General features: G+C 48.2%; 2 protein-coding genes across 2 annotated transcripts; both read left to right on the top strand.

The window, feature by feature from the left end:
* The first annotated feature begins 1039 nt into the window (after positions 1 to 1039).
* Positions 1040 to 13490, top strand: LOC135245484 (actin nucleation-promoting factor WASL-like). The gene is given in 12 exon segments (XM_064318541.1): positions 1040 to 1651; positions 4509 to 4643; positions 6186 to 6272; positions 6661 to 6757; positions 7787 to 7810; positions 8521 to 8689; positions 9149 to 9191; positions 9574 to 9727; positions 10844 to 11037; positions 11040 to 11369; positions 11492 to 11600; positions 12234 to 13490. Coding segments are annotated over 12 exon segments (1509 nt in total). The 5' UTR covers positions 1040 to 1546; the 3' UTR covers positions 12296 to 13490.
* An 822-nt stretch (positions 13491 to 14312) lies between these two features.
* Positions 14313 to 16498, top strand: ndufa5 (NADH:ubiquinone oxidoreductase subunit A5). Its single transcript, XM_064318542.1, has 5 exons — positions 14313 to 14419; positions 15122 to 15166; positions 15480 to 15596; positions 15941 to 16006; positions 16280 to 16498. The coding sequence occupies exons 1-5, from the start codon at positions 14399 to 14401 to the stop codon at positions 16379 to 16381; spliced, it is 351 nt and encodes a 116-aa protein (XP_064174612.1). The 5' UTR covers positions 14313 to 14398; the 3' UTR covers positions 16382 to 16498.
* Positions 16499 to 16537: the final 39 nt, after the last annotated feature.

The following is a 16537-nucleotide window of genomic DNA, read 5'->3' on the forward strand; positions in this document are numbered from 1 at the left end:
CAACATGTTGAAAAATAGCTTGTCTAAACAAGACATGGTCAGTGGTCACCTACATTTTCAGGTGGAAAATCCAATCACTTATTGCTGCCTGAATACGCACGTTAAAAATGTAAATAGTGGCAATAATGACAATTCTCTCTGATGTGTTCCTCTCTCACTCTGTTCCTGGCCAGCTGACTCAGGTGCAGGGTCCCCCTGCTTCAGACTCTAGCTGCCAGGCCGGTTATTCTGGTTTCGGCTTCTCATTCCGCAAATGTTTATGTAACTGAAAATTCGGAGTTAAAAATGTGAGCGTCGCTGATGTTAACGTAATGTCGTCAGTATTAGTCACTTTTTTCCACACGGATGCGCTCCGCTGTGCACGTGCCTGCATCTCTCGCCCTGCCCATGGGACATGAAGCGAAGAACAGAAACACACTTCAGAAATACGTTAACGTATATACGGCTTAGCCTACGTATAATGATGAATACCGTTACTTTCTTTCACTTTGATTCCTTCCCATTCTATCTCTTAAGAACAACGGAATGAAATCCTGATAAATATGCAAACTGACCAAAAAATTTGCATACTGGGAAAAACGGCTCATCATCGCATGCCACATACTTACATTCTACCCTTAGGCACTGTGCAGTAATTGGAGCAGACGAAAATTCTGAATAATAATTCCGTGTATTTACTATTCTATAGGGGATACGACATTCAAGGGGAAATAAATTAGTCGTGTTTCAAGCGTCCAGCTCTTTGAGCATCTTGGTTTTGAACAAACCAAAAATGCTAAGAACCAGTAATAATGTATCAATGTTCAAATGCAAACTGTAAATCCACGATCAGCTGTTACATACCGTTCTGTTATTCCATTAGGTTTTCGACGCGAAACGCAGTGGCAAGCTGACTGACTGAACCTCCTCCGTAAAAGTCACGTCGCATGTACTTGGCTGAGGGGTCTCTTTAACCCCGCCCTTCTCCGTCCGCATACTGCATTCCTGACAAAATCCAGAAATGTATTAGCAAACAGGAGTAGACCATTCCCCGTTAGTGGAAGTGTCCTACTGTGGGCGCACTCCTCGGGGTTTAACACCCTTGTTGCATTTTATACCACAGTTCACTGTTTATAAAGTGTACTCTCAGGGTACAATCTGTCGCTCTTTTGTATGCCGAGTCGTATGTGTGGTTATCCCTCTCTCCTCCTCCCCCGTTATTTTTCCCAATGGTATTTTCTTCCCGCTGCCGCCATGTTGGACCGAGCTCGCGATGTTGCTGGTTGAGTTCCGATGAAAGTTTAGATTTCGGCGTCCCTGGGATGTTGGAGTTCCCACGCTAGCGTTAAAAGGTCGAGGGAATATTTGTCGTATATTTTCGTATTTAAGAAATAAAAAAATATTGAACGCTGAGTTGCCAGCGTCCGAAACGGTCTTGTTCAGATGAGAAGGTCCGGCTGCAGGCCACGGTGATCAATGACAGCAGCAGTTTTAGTTAAATATAATAAAAAAGAGTACGCTTGTTAAACGAGTTTAATTTTTTTTTTTTTTTTTTTCATTTTTAAAGATGAGTGGACATCCGCCGCAGCGGCGGGCCACGAATGTCGGCTCTATTCTCCTGACTCCGCAAGAGAACGAATGCCTCTTCAATTACCTTGGCAGGAAGTGCATCGTAAGTTCTCATCACTGTTTACTCCTGTGTATTTCCACTATGGATATTTTTCAGTATATTTGCAATGCTTAACATGTATGTTTCTCAGATTAGATAATGGATTTTCAAACTGGGATTCTGTGGTATTTGCTGCAGTGTGTTCCGCAAATGCATCGTAAAACTAGCGGAAAAAACAACAGTGACAAGCGTCTGTCTCCGTTATCCTGCAGCAAGATTGCCGATACAGTGAAACACTGGTAGGGAGACGGGATGCGTTTATCCCGGGATTGGGTGTCAGGAAGTCGGCAGAAAGTTTAACTTTAGCCCCGAGGCCTCGGCACCGCCGTCGTACCCAGTGCGGTTCGTCCAGTAAGCAAGCTGTAGACCTGGCACCGGGTTTACATTTGTGCCAAATTCAGCAGCTAGCTTGCGAGCTAGCTGAGAACGCAAATGCGTTGTGGTCTGCCAATTACATAACACGACACATTTCCCCCCGCGGTTTAGCGTGCTAGCTAGCATAGTTGCCACAGAAGCCGAGTTGCAGGTTGCATTGGTCGGTTATTGTTTTCAAAATTGTGCTTGTACGAGATTTGAAGATATTTGCCAATCGCATTTGTTAACCACGAGCAATCACAATTTATCCAGTAGTTCGCTTCTTTAAAAAATGGGGACGTGTTATGTTTGCTGTGGATAACTCCAGAATTCTGTGTGGTAATAATACGTAGTGGGACATTAGGACAGCGTAGCAGCCTTCTGGAATGAACAGGCATCTGGAGAATTCAGTGTATAATTAATGAAGTGTTTCAGTTATGCGTGGAACAGTCCATTTCCAACTGCAAGGTCGTAGTGGGTATGGATAAGTTAAGTCCTTACATGTTTTGACTGGTTTGCCTGTGTTTCTTGCTGTGCCGAGCATTTACTGCAAGTGCCAGTAAGGTTGAGCAAAGCAATTTTTGCAGGTGGAAATTTAGTTCGGTATCAGTATATACGAGATTATAAGAATAGGTTATTGTATTGTTGTTTACATGGGCACGGTCCAACTATTGCTTAACTCTGCGCTTTAAAGGACTGATGTTGACTTGTTAATAAAGGATTAGGGAACTGATGACGGGTCTGGGGTGCTGTGACTAGAGAGACAGGTGGTGTCAGTTTGTCTGGACGCACAGTGGCGATGGCCATTTCGGGCGGTTCTTCGTGTTGTTTGCCTGTTGGATGGTGATGTTGAGGGATGGTATACTTGCTTTACTTTGGTAACTGTTTCCTGTGTTCTGTTTAACCTTCACCAGTTTGCACTATTCTATGAAACAAGAATTTCCCCTCAAATCAACTGCAAATTTACAATATTATGTATTTTTTCAGAGATACTGGCGATTAAGGATTAGACTGTTAAAGCATATCTCCTTGAAAGGTTGGAAAACTAGTCAAATCAGAAATTATATTTTTTAAAACTGTGATGTGCTGTAATGAACTTCCCCAGATTGTTATTGTTGGTCTGAAGCTGATTACACCCTAGACGTGTGTCAGCGTTTAAAATGAAGCAGCTCTTGTGCTGTTGCAGCGCGTCTGTGGAGTAAGACGTGCTTCTCCGCACTGCTGTAAACCTGGGCCTCTCTGGCCCCGCCCACAGCAGAAGGGCAGTGGTCAGGTGACAGGTGTGCGTCGCCCGGTTAGACTCTCTCACCCCATACCTGTTACAGCCACGCAAGACCACAGCATGGCATTATGGGTAAGGACCTTGTTTTGTCGAGTGAGGGGTTAGCACGGCTCTCTCTCTGTGGCTGGGCTGGCCAGTTGGTTCTGGCCGTGAGCGATATTCCCCTTCCTGGGAAGCCCAGAGATTGGAGGTATGTTCAGGAGGTCCGTATGTTGCGCGGTAGGTAACGCGCTGGCGGCGCTAGCAGAGTAATTTTAGCCCGGCGCAGTGGGAGTAATGCGCGGTTTGCGTGGTGAGAAGCTGCGGGCGGACTGGCTCCTGCGCTCGCCGCAGTGTCCAGATCGGCACGTGGGCCGGACGTGGGCCACACTCGAGATGTGGGGCGTGGGCGCGGCTGGGGCTGGCTGTGGGCGGGGCTGGGGTGTGGGTGGAGCTGGCAGGGAGGCAGGGCAGGGCAGGGCAGGGCAGGGCAGGGCAGGGGTAGGGCAGGGCAGGACAGGGGTTTATCTCCTCTCTGGCTCTGTTGGTCCTCGGCCTGATTAATTTGCTGCAGGGATTAGGAGAGGGATGGAATGAAATCTCTCGTGTAATCTTGTGTTTATTTATTTATTTAATTCTTACACTGAATATGCCAGTCGCGCAGAATCTGGCTGCAGCTGCAGGAGGTGGTCGTGCTTGTTTTTTTTCTGTGCTTTTTTTGTTAAATGTGTGTGTATGTGTGTGTGGGGGTGGTGGGATGTTGAAAATATTTTATCTTTGCTACATATTTTACCATCTTTGGCTATCCGTTGGTATGTTGTTATCCCTAAGTTTGACACGCGTTTCCTTTTCTCAAAGGCTAGTTTTACCATAAATTAGCATTTTCATGTTTTGTTAAGGGCATATATTGCCTTTAACGAGTGTAAGCAATGTTAACGAGGTAAGCCATGTTCACGAGTGTTCAAGGGCGATGCAGCCAAATTTGCGGATGTCTCCCAGGCCGAAAGGGGTTTTGGCTGGTGCTGGGCATATTTGGGACTTTGCATATGAAGAGTACATGCAGAGTAGACCATGTCACAGAATGACTGCCACAGCTGTGTCCTGCTTACAGTGGAGTACCTGTGCAGAGATCCCTCTAATGTGTCTGTCTGTCTGCCTGTCTGTCTGCCTGTCTGTCTGCGTGTCTGCCTGTCTGCCTGTCTGCCTGTCTGTCTGCCTACCTGTCTGTCTGTCTTCCGCCCGCAGACCCTGTGTTCGGCTGTAGTGCAGGTGTATGCTGCTGACAGGACTTCCACATGGGTGAAGAGGTGCTGTGGGGTTGCCTGTCTGGTCAAAGACAATCCCCAGAGATCTTACTTCATCCGAGTCTTCGACATCAAGGTCAGCTTCCCTGTCATTCCACTCTGCTGGTGACATCACAGGCTTAGAACCACCCTCATGGTGACATCACACAGGCTTCGTACCGCCCTCCTGGTGACATCACACTTTTTTGTGCTAATATGCATGAATGTCCTCTCAAAATGTCACAAGAGCTTAGGGATGTTTGATGTTGAGGAAAAGAACAAGCAGTTCAGACTGATCCAGACTTGTGCTTTGGCTGTCTGTATACTGTAAGCCTCTGAACTAGCTTTTTAAGGCATGTTACAACTTCAAATGATAGAAAGCATACTGATAAGGGCTTTTAGAGAAGTCTGAAGCTTGCGATGTGAAACCTCTGCTTGGGACAGAGAGAACCCTTCAACATTAACCTGTCAGTCAGAGAGGACCCACAGCAGAGAATGATTGTGTGAACAGAGATGAGCTTTTCTGGGGCTGGTAGGAGACTGCACCCTCACAAGACAAGCTGTGTGTGTGTGTGTGTGTGTGTGTGTGTGTGTGCATGCATGCATGCCTGTGCCTGAGGGTGTACATGCTTGTATAACGGGGCGTGTGTGTGTGTGTGTGTGCGCCTGTGCCTGAGGGTGTACATGCTTGTATAACAGGGTGTGTGTGTGTGTGTGTGTGTGTGTGTGTGTGCGCCTGCCTGTGCCTGAGGGTGTGTATGCCTGTATAACGGGGCGTGTGTGTGTGTGTGTGTGTGTGTGTGTGTGCGCCTGCCTGTGCCTGAGGGTGTGTATGCCTGTATAACGGTGTGTGTGTGTGTGTGTGTGTGTGTGTGTGTGTATGTGTGAGTAATAAGGTGTGAATTAGCAGTGTAAGTGTTGACAGGCCCAGAGGACTTGCATGTCCATTGTTTTTATTATTAGTTTACAGAGACGCTGCATTGCAGCACAGCTAGCGTATAGCAGCCGTGTAGCAGCTAAGCACGTATAGCAGCGCACAGCCCTAAGCGCATATAGCAGCACAGCCTAGTAGAGTACATACAGCCAGCCTAAGCGCATATAGCAGCACAGCCTAAGCCGTTAGCAGCACAGCTAAGCTATATGCAGCACAGCTAGCATTGCAACAGTAGCGATATAGCAGCACAGCAGCGCTAAGCGACAGCCTAAGCGCGTATAGCAGCACAGCCTAAGCTCGTATAGCAGCACAGCCTAAGCTCATATAGCAGCACAGCCTAAGCGCGTATAGCAGCACAGCCTAAGCTCATATAGCAGCACAGCCTAAGCACGTATAGCAGCACAGCCTACGTATAGCAGCACAGCCTAAGCGCATATAGCAGCACAGCCTAAGCACGTATAGCAGCACAGCCTAAGCACGTATAGCAGCACAGCCTAAGCGCATATAGCAGCACAGCCTAAGCACGTATAGCAGCACAGCCTAAGCTCATATAGCAGCACAGCCTAAGCGCGTATAGCAGCACAGCTTCTGCGCAAATATCAGCACAGCCTAAGTGCACACAGCAGCACAGGGTGCTCCACAGGCCTGTGAGGGTGAAACTGAGCTTGCTTCTGTGATACAGACGTCTCCCCAATCTCTCCACAGGACGGGAAAATGATGTTTGAGCAGGAGTTCTACAACAGCTTCTCCATCAGCTGCTCCAGATCCTACTTCCTTTCGTTTGCGGGAGACGTGAGTATCCTCCTCCTTGGCCTGCTGGGCCGAGCGGTCCTGGTCTCAGCAGCTTCCTGTGTCATCATTTCCTGTGTAGCGGTGTGTGTTAAATAGGGCGGAATGCGTCCGACTCTGTGTGTCTGAGCCTCACAGGGGCATAACGAATGAAAGCCTTTAGCTTTGTGCTTTAAACTCTCCCAGCCAGCCTGAAAGCCCTGAACTGCGCACTCATGCAGTGCTCTTGTGCTTCAGTACTGTAGCTCAGCTCAGGGTCCCTCTTGAGGATAATACTGTATGTCAAGGGGTTTCCCCAGTTCATTTATTATTATTGTTATTATTGTCAGTATTATTTTTTATTGTTATATTGTAAAGAGAAGAGTAGTTCTGATGAAGCGTTTCTCTGCAGGCCTGCCAGATGGGGCTGAACTTCGCTAATGAAGAGGAGGCCAAGCGTTTTCGGGCAGCAGCGGGGGAGCTGATTGGGAGGCGACAGAGGAAAACCGGTGACTATCCGCCTCTCCTACTCCATCCTGTACCTCTCTCTTCTGCCGCTGCGCTCTCCTCTCTTCTGCTGGTCTGCAAAACACCCTTCCTAATCTGCTCTCAGGACACGTCACACCCCCGAATCTTCACTGTCTACCTCTCCAAATCTCCACCTCTCCCCCCCCAAATCTTCACCGTCTCCCAAGTCTCTACCTGCATATTGTGCTTGTGTGTGCGCCTGTGTGTGTGTGTGTGTGTGCGTGTGTGTAAGGTTGTGTGTGCGTGAGTGTGTGGTGCGGTGGTGTAGTGCGTGCGTGCGTGCTGTGTGTGGTGGCGTGCGTGTGTGTGTGTGCGTGCGCGTGTGTGCGTGTGTGTGTGTGTCGTGCGTGCGGTGGTGTGTGTGCGTGCGCGTGTGGTGCGTGGCGTGTGTGTGGTGCTGTGTGTGCGTGCGGCGTGGTGCGTGCGTGTGTGTGTGTGCGTGCGTGTAGTGGTGCGTGCGTGCGTGTGTGTGTGTGTGTAGTGCGTGCGTGCGTGGTGTGTGCGTGCGTGCGTGTGTGTGCGTGGCGTGTGTGTGTGTGTGGTGTGTGTGTGGTATGTGCGGTGAAATTAGCGTGGTGTGTGACGTGCGCTGCTTGTGTGCGGCGCGTGTGGGGCGTGGTGGTGTGTGGGGGGTGGTGTGCGTGCGCGTGTGTAGTGTGTGCGCGCTGTGTTTGCAGTGCGCGTGTGTGTGTGACGTGCAGCGGGTGCGTGCGGTGGGTGGTTGTGTGGTCGCGTTGATGTGCGTCGCGGTGTGCTGTGTGCTGCGTGGTCGTTCGTGCGCTGTGTGTAAGTCTGTCGTGCGGTGGTGTGTGTTGCTGCTGTTAACCTCCAGCCTCAGCTCAGACCACCGTTCTTCACGCATGTTAGAACCTCAGCGGGCCATTTGTCCTGCCGTCGCTCCAACTACTTGCCCCAACTCACACCTCAACTCTCAAGCTGTCCTCTCTCACTAACGCCAGACCGTCAGAGTGGACTGCTGCGTTTTAATCGTCTTAATTTTTGTTTTGCAGAGAAAAGACGTGACCCTCCCAATGGTAGGTTTTCTGTTACATTAAACCCCACTGCTGTTCTCTCCTGGGCAGCTGAGGCTGCTTCCTCGTGTTCCTGCGTGCTCAATTATTAAAAATCAAAAATAAAAAGGTGCAACCATCCAGCGTATTGCACAAATCACATACAGTGAACAGTTTCTCCCGTTTTAAGCAAAAGTTTTCCCTGAAAGTTTGTGCTTCAGTAAGTGTGCTGTCCCATTGTTGGGTTTCTGTCAGTGTAAATATGCAGAAATGTTTCATGCACATACAGTACACATGGCACGCTACTGACAACACTATATGAAAACACTTAATGAATAGAATAACAGGAAGTACAATAAAAGTAATTAGGGGCAGATGGAGCAATGTGTGGAAGTATGTGCTTCAGAGGAGCTGTGTATGTGTGTGCGTGCATGCGTGCATTTGCACGCGCGTGTGTGTGCGTGTGTGTGCATGTGTGTGTGTGCGCGTTACGCAGAGCTGGAGCTGTTTGTCCTGGTTCTGCTTTCATTGGTTTCATGTCAGGCTCTTCATGTTGTGACTGTCGGGGTCCGGCGTACCGAGCTCTGCTCCCACACAGTCTCAGCCTGTTTTACACAGGGCCGACTCTGCTGAAGAGAATGAGAGTAAAACTTCACTACCCATGAGCCTCTACAGACGGAATGTTTATTCTGCCGTCCCAGGCCTGAGTTTGTCATCCCCTGTCCCGTTTCCAGGGCCTGCTCTACCCATGGCAACAGTGGACATCAAGAACCCGGAGATAAACAACGTGCGTTTCCATAACAACAACATCATGCACAGCAGCTTCAGCAAGGACAAGAAGAAGGTGAAGGGGAAGAGGAAGAGGCTGACCAAGGCCGACATCGGCACGCCCAGCAACTTCCAGTGAGTCCCGCCGGCCGTGCGCTTCCGACCGGAGCGCTGAGCCCGATCCGCACGCTCGCGGCACGCTCCCGTGGCTCAGCCCAGCGTGCGGTCTGGCGGCGTGACAGGAACACTAGCGGCCGCTAATGTCTGTACGGCTGCACGGCTGTGTACATGTGGGTGACATGCTGTGTGCTTTATGTGCTGTGTGTACCTTTCACTGTTGATCAGTGGGAGTTCAAGAAGCCGTCTTATATTGTGTTGTCTTTCTTCTTGTGTTTGGCTGTGTCTGTGCGTGCGTGTGTGTGTGTGTGTGTGTGTGTGTGTGTGCACGCGCATGCGTGCGTGCGCGTGTGTGTGTGTGTGTGTGTGGCGTGTGTGTGTGTTGTGTGTGTCGTGTCACGTGTGTGTGTGTGTGTCTGTGCACGTGTGTGTGTGTGTGTGTGTGTGCACTAAACGCCTTCCTGTCTCCTCACTCAGGCACATCGGACACGTGGGCTGGGATCCCAACACAGGCTTTGATGTGAGTAAGAAGGGGAGTTCCCCCCTGTCAGTGGGGATTGGGAGCACAGATACTCTGTGTATGAGCAGATACTCAGCTACTCGCTGCTTGCGTCCGTGCGTCATTGAGCTGGAGGTGCAGGATTTCTTTGCTCCTGCTTTCATCAGTAACCACAGAGACAGCAACTCCAGACATTCCTCGGTTCGCCCCATGCCAGTGATTGAATTGAATACATTTTAATATTCAGTGCAGGACATTAGAAACAAAGCTTGTAGCTGCGTGGTGCCCCAGCTCAGGCCCTCAGTGCGTGTGGGGAGCGCCCTGCTGGCCGTGTTCCCGTGTCACATGATTCTCCCGGGCCCTGTCCGTGTCTCTGACCGGGCCTCCTGCTCCTCTTCCTCAGCTGAACAACCTGGACCCCGAGCTGAAGAACCTGTTTGACATGTGCGGCATCTCCGAGGCCCAGCTCAAGGACAAGGAGACGTCCAAGGTCATCTACGACTTCATCGAGAAGAAGGGCGGCGTGGAGGCCGTCAAGAACGAGCTGCGCAGACAAGGTGAGGTCAAACCCGAGCCCTTCAGCACGCACATACACATCGGTCACTGTGACAGTGCTGTGTGCTGATTGGTCACTGTGACAGTGCTGTAAAGCTGCTGATTGGTCACTGTAGCTGTGGTGATTCGTCACTATGACAGTGCTGTAGTGCTGGTGATTGGTCACTGACAGTGTTGTGTGCAGATTGGTCACTGTGACAGTGCTGTAAAGCTGCTGATTGGTCGCTGTGACAGTGCTGTAAAGCTGCTGATTGGTCGCTGTGACAGCGCTGTAATGCTGTAATTGGTCTCAGTGCACTGTGGCCCTACGGCAGTCTTGCTGCATTGACTTGGGTGTGCCCAGGTGAGCTCACAGGTGTGGTCTGTCCCCAGGTCCGCCCAGGTGGTGCGGTAGGTCCCGCCCCTTCCCTCTGCACATGTGTGCGGTGTCGTGTGCTCTTGGACACGCCTGCCAGTCTGGAGAGGTTGCCAGGTTGTGTCCGGCTGTGTCTGGTTTCCTTGCAGGGTCTGTGGTCTGCACGCACGTGTTTGCTGTGATGCAGAGTCATGCATTTCATACGTGTTTTCCTGAAGTGCAAGAAGCGCACTTCCACTGCGTCTGTAGCGTGGAAATGAGGAGAGAGCTCCGCCTAGTGGCAAAATGGTGCACCGCGCATAGAAAAAGCTTTCTCCTCTGGTTTTTCGGTGGCTTATCTTACCTGGAGTGAGATTTCGGGTTGTGTTTGAACCCCAGTTGCATGTGAGGTTTGGTGATTTTTCTTTGCATGGTTTAAAAAAATCACGATCCTTTTTCAAAATGCAACTGGCGAGTGTTGTTCCGCTTTTGAGGCTTGCGTATTGCCATTTAAACTGAGCTGTGATTAACTTGTGCCTGGAGCGCTTAATTATTAAACAAACGCATTTGTCTAATTTGTAGAATTGCGGTTTATTGAATCATGAACATCTGGAGCTGTTGGCAGCCCACCCATTTGAGGAATGAAATAAAGGAACCGGTAAAACTGATATTATTCAGTGAATACACTGAGCTGTAACCTCTCTCTTTCCCTTCCTCCCTCTATCTCTCGCCCACTCGTACTCCCTCCCTCTTTCTATCTCTCTCTTTCAATTCTCTGTTCCAGCACCACCACCTCCACCTTCCAGGGGTGGAGCCCCTCCGCCACCCCCTCCTCACAATTCGGGCCCCCCGCCCCCTCCCCCTCCTGCTCGAGGACGAGGAGCGCCCCCGCCTCCTCCCCCCTCCCGCGCCCCCACATCCGCCCCCCCGCCCCCTCCACCCTCCAGATCCAGCATAGGAGCCCCCCCTCCCCCGCCGCCTCCGCCCACGCGGGGTCACCTGCCGCCCCCCCTCCCCCTCTCACGCGTCCCTGGCCCGCCCCGCGCCCCTCCCCGCCGCCCCCCCCCTCGTCCTCCCCGGGCCCCCCGCCGCCACCCCCTCCCCCCCCTCCGCCTGGGCCCCCGCCCCCCGGCCCGCCCTCGCTGGACGGGGGGGAGCCGCTGCCCCCCACGCAGGGTAAATCGGCGCTGCTGGAGCAGATCCGGGGGGGGGCCCAGCTGAAGAAGGTGGAGCAGAGCAGTCGGCCCGTGTCCAGCACAGGACGAGATGCGCTCCTCGACCAGATCCGACAGGGCATCCAGCTCAAGACTGTGAGTGTGCGCTGCCCACTCCCAGTGTGTGTGTGCCTGATGGGAATGTGTGTTAGTTAGGGGCTGACCTGTGTGTGTTAGTTAGGGGCTGACCTGTGTGTGTGTGCGCCTGTCTGTCTCAGGTGACTGATGGGCCAGACTCGGCCCCTCCCACTCCAGCGCCCTCCGCAGGCATTGTGGGGGCTCTCATGGAGGTGATGCAGAAGAGGAGCAAGGCCATCCACTCCTCAGGTAGCGAGCCTTTCTGTGACATCATTCCTCTGTGGGCGGAGCTCTTTCTGTCCCCGTGACAACATCCAGTGCAGAGGAATAAGCAAGTGCTTGAGCAGGGGACCATAGCGCTGTGGGCAGATGGATGCATGCAGGGGACCCGCAAATGATGGGGACCCATTTTGTTAATCAGCGCTGGATTGTAAATATATACATTCGAGTGCTGTAATAGGGTTTTACCCTAGTACTGATCTGTGGACTGGTACTGACCTATAGACTGACACTAACCTATAGACTGACACTAACCTGCAGACTGACACTAACCTGCAGACTGACACTAACCTACAGACTGGTACTGACCTATAGACTGACACTAACCTATAGACTGACACTAACCTGCAGACTGACACTAACCTACAGACTGGTACTGACCTATAGACTGACACTAACCTGCAGACTGACACTAACCTGCAGACTGACACTAACCTATAGACTGACACTAACCTGCAGACTGACACTAACCTACAGACTGGTACTGACCTATAGACTGACACTAACCTGCAGACTGACACTAACCTACAGACTGGTACTGACTTGCAGACTGGTACTGCCCTGCAGTCTGCTTTATGGCTTCTCTGGCGTGTGTTTCCACAGATGAAGATGAAGATGACGATGATGAAGAAGACTTTGAGGATGATGATGAGTGGGATGACTAGTGAGCCCCGTCTTCCCCCGATAATTAAGACACTAAATCGCTCCCGTATTTCTAAATCTTATTCAAATTATAATGTAAATGTAGTTTGCTGTATATTTTTGCCTTTTTTGTTATTGTTTTTTTTTTTGTTTTGTTTTTGCTTTTTTATTGTTATTAATCTGTGCAATACCTCATTTAATCTGTAAAGGTTTGTCTATTTCTGTAAAGTTTTTTTTTTTTTCCCCTGGATTAACATGTGCAATTTTACATCATGACAAATTCTCTTTGATTTGTAGATTTGAATGTTTCGTTTTCTTTTGTTTGTCAGTACAGGAAAGGGAGATTTAAGAAAGGAGCCGAGAGTCTTTAATGTTGTTATTGTTAGTTAATTCCAGATAACACTATTTTCATACCCTACTTTTCGGTATCTTAAATTTTCTTATCGAAATCCTAGTTTAGCACTATTTTTTTCTTATGAATGAGCTATTGGAAAATCTAGCCCATCGTTTCCAGTGTAAATTTACACAGAGTTTGAGGCTGTTATATTTTTGCACGAATCAAAAAAAAAAGAAAAAAAAAGGAAATTCACTACGAAGGTGTGAGGCTATCTGACTGGAGGCTTTGCCATTTCACTACAGAAGCCAGACCTGTAGACCTGGAGCATCACACGGTAGCCTGATATTTCTTGGGATATGTTTTTTTGTCATTTATTTTCACTTCATCTTGTATATTTCATGATTTTTGACAAAGAAATTGTAAGTTTCTTTTTACCGTAGCAATCAGAAGAATGGGATTGTTGTCGGAAATCAGGTCAGTGTTCATCTTAAGCAACAACAAAAAAAAAAAGGAAAAAATATTACAGGTCATCTTAATTTAAATTGAATGGAATTTGCAACTGACTGTCTCATAGTGTTGCGTATTATAATAATATTGGCTGCCGTACGAAGCCGGGAGCTAAACATCAGCAAGATGCTTTTAAGGGGGTGTGGCTTTGAACCCAGTAACCACATGCAAGATAATATTGCCTGCAAAACACTAATGATCCTTTTGTGTTGTGACGAATGCTGTTTTTAACAGTGTTGTACATCTGAATTTTACAATCTTCCCAGGGGTTGTGCTGCATTTAAGGAACCACAATATTGACTTTGAATCTTTAAATAGGTTGGGAAAACAATGGAATACTAAATTGTATACTTAAATAAATGTTAATATTTACAGACCTTTGTATTTATATTTTTTGCAATTTCTTTCCTTGTTACATGATGGCTGAATGAATTTGTGTGTAAGTGTTGCGTTTAGTTGTGCAGCAATGTGGTGTGCATCCTTCGTCTGGCTCCTCTTCTGGAACGTTCTTTTTCTGGATCATTCTTTCTGCATGCGTCAGGGTAGAGGAGAGACGCTGCAAGGCTCCAGGCCCCTGCGCTCGTCGAGCAGGGCACGATGGGTAATCTGTGCACGCGGCGCTCTGCGGGTCCACGCCACAGATTCTGTACGTGAAGCAGATGGTTAGCTGCTTTGGGGCTGAGCGGCTCCAGGGTTCCTTACGCACTGCATCTTGGAGGGAGAGCGGTGTGCGGGACAGGTAGACCTGTGTACTGTGAGTGCACGATGGGCATCCTACCACATTGCTATTGTTCGAGCGTGAAAACGCACGCGCACGCACGCACACTTCCAAGATTCATTAACAGAAGTTCAGTGTGAAATAAAATGTAGAGTTCTCAGACTAATTCGTCTGAAAATCAGCTGCATCTCTCATGTGACACGTGTAATCACTTCAGGTGGACGTCTTACAGATACAAATAAACCGTTTATTTTACTGGCAAAGTAATAACCGCCGGCGCACAGATGAAAAATTATATATAGAACGCTCACGTAAAATCGTGCGAATTTTACATTTGATTTGTTTGACGTTCCTGAGTTATGACTGTGTATTTTGTTTTATTTCTGTGTATTTGCATACAGCTCGTAAATGTTTTTTCTGAATTCTGAAATCCGGTAGTCAAATTATTTTAACTGGGAACCAATGCGAAATATCTCGATAATTGATTAGTATTTCCAAGGCTTGGCTCGACACGCGTAGAATCGATTATGTTGTCTACAGACCCAGAATCCTTTGCGGGAAATCATGGCTGGCGTGTTGAAGAAGGTAGGTTTGGAGGTCATGTTTGGCGTTTATTTTTTATGTCGAACGGTGGTATGTTTTCGTATTTTCGCGTTTTTATAAGAGGCGTGCACGAACTGTTTAGCTGTTTTAAAATGTGGATAAACCCCGTTCGCCAACTTTTTGTGTGTATCGAACGCTAAGATTAATGACACCGCATCCGGGCGGTCTCCAATCTTACCGTTAGCACGAATGTAGCCTACTCGCTGGTGAGTGCTTGCAGATGCATTAACTAGTTAGCTTCAGTTAGCTAACGTTAGCTGAATTTATCTGTAAATTGTTGGTGGAAGTCTAGATCGGTTTACTCATTTTAGGTCTACGTTACCTAAAGATTCGCTGGTGGTTACGAAGTGCATCAGCCTATCAATCAGCTAGCTACATAGCCGTTGTTACGGCTAGACAGCTCGGTTGGATAGCGGGCTATCGTTACGTAAATAACTAAACCGTAGGGTGCTTCTGTGGGAAGTGTGAAGATAATACCAAGCTAATTCACTGATAAACATAACAGCTTGCTAACTACGTGCTGAACTAAGAAGGGCCGTTGTAATTTTGCACAAAGAAAATCGGGTACACCATAGGACTTAACGTGATGTTATTACCAGATAATTTGTGATTTAGGTGTGTTGAAATGATCTTTTTTGTCGATTCGTTACAGTTTCACTAATTTAAGCTTTATTACTTTCACAGACCACGGGCTTGGTGGGCCTGGCCGTGTCCCAGAATCCACACGAGGTGAGTCGTGTTGATACTTTTGGGGTTGTTGACCCAAGTTAGCCAGGTACATTGTAGAGGAGTGGTTCTCTCACTGGTGTTCCAGTTACATCAGTTTTTAAAAAAAAATGGTTTTATACTTTTCCAGAAACATTGCATGGCCCATAGTTTGCCATTGCTTGGTAGACACATAAGTGGTAAATGTGCCACTGACACAAATTTTATGTGATTAGTTATTTTTAAAAGGTTTCTTTTGCCGTATATTTTATGCATCACGTATAGGCTCGTACTAGATGTTACTGGGTGTTGTTTACATGATGTATTTTTTTTTCAGCAACTGAGGATCCTGTACTCTAAGATCTTGGCCTGTGTGCAGAAGATGCCAGAGGATGCCGCGTACAGGAAGTACACCGAGCAGATCGTCAACGAAAGGTTCAACCACGTCAAAACGGTACCTGTGATTCTCACCACTTCATTGTGCACCATCCGTCCTAGTTTCGGTTCGTGTCCAAAAGCACCTCCTGTCTGAAGAGCTGGCTTATGCTGCTGAGAGAAGTGAACTGCTTCACTGTTTTTTCCCCATTGACTGGGGTACCGATAGCGTATCGCATGTAAATGAAACCTTTCTATGCATTCACAAGCTGTACGGTTTCTCAGCCCTACAAAACGAAAGAACAATTGTAAATGAAACTCTATGGTGTCTCTGTGGAAACTCTTAAGTGTCCTCCTGTTACGTGCGTACTTTTTATGAAACTCTATGGTAAACGTGTCCTGTTACGTGTGCACTTTTTGTAGGAGCCTGATATTGAGAAGCTGGAGAAGAAAATCAACAGTGGGCAGATAGAAGAGGTCATTTCACAGGTGCGGTAGTCTCTTCAGTAATCTCCTGGTCTCTGAATCCAGGGAGCACAATGGGTTTATTGCTCTGAACTCTGCTCCTGTTACCAGACTTATAGAGAGGTATTAGGCTTCTTATAACGGTGCTAACCTCAGATGGGCACTTTTTTTGTGTTTTGTGTGCGACATGCAAAAAAAAATGTATGAAAGTATCTAATGTGTATAATTTCATACCTTGTTGTGTAGACTATGGCTTTTAATTGATTTGGGTATTTGTGCCCCCACCCCACCCCTCAGGCAGAGAGCGAGCTGTCTCTCTCCAGGAAGATGATGGAGTGGAAACCATGGGAACCGCTGGTTGAGGAACCCCCTCCTGACCAATGGAAATGGCCTATTTGAAGCGTGAAGTAAATGGTACTCTAAATGCGCCTAATAAAATCTTCCCAGTCTTGATATGGATAATCTCCAAGATTTGTCAGTGTCAGTGTAAATATTTAATAAATGTTTAAGTCACAATTTTGGAGCTGTGTGGTTTTTTATTTTATTAATTTTTTT

The sequence above is a fragment of the Anguilla rostrata genome, chromosome 19 (assembly GCF_018555375.3).
Source record: "Anguilla rostrata isolate EN2019 chromosome 19, ASM1855537v3, whole genome shotgun sequence".
NCBI classification, from domain to species: domain Eukaryota; kingdom Metazoa; phylum Chordata; class Actinopteri; order Anguilliformes; family Anguillidae; genus Anguilla; species Anguilla rostrata.

Bases quoted from the DNA above. Each gene is read 5' to 3' on its own strand.
- ndufa5 (XM_064318542.1), top strand. From the start codon at position 14,399: ATGGCTGGCGTGTTGAAGAAG. The intron at 15,167-15,479 runs GTGAGTCGTGTT...TTTTTTTTTCAG, and splicing joins TGTCCCAGAATCCACACGAG to CAACTGAGGATCCTGTACTC. The intron at 15,597-15,940 runs GTACCTGTGATT...CACTTTTTGTAG, and splicing joins GGTTCAACCACGTCAAAACG to GAGCCTGATATTGAGAAGCT.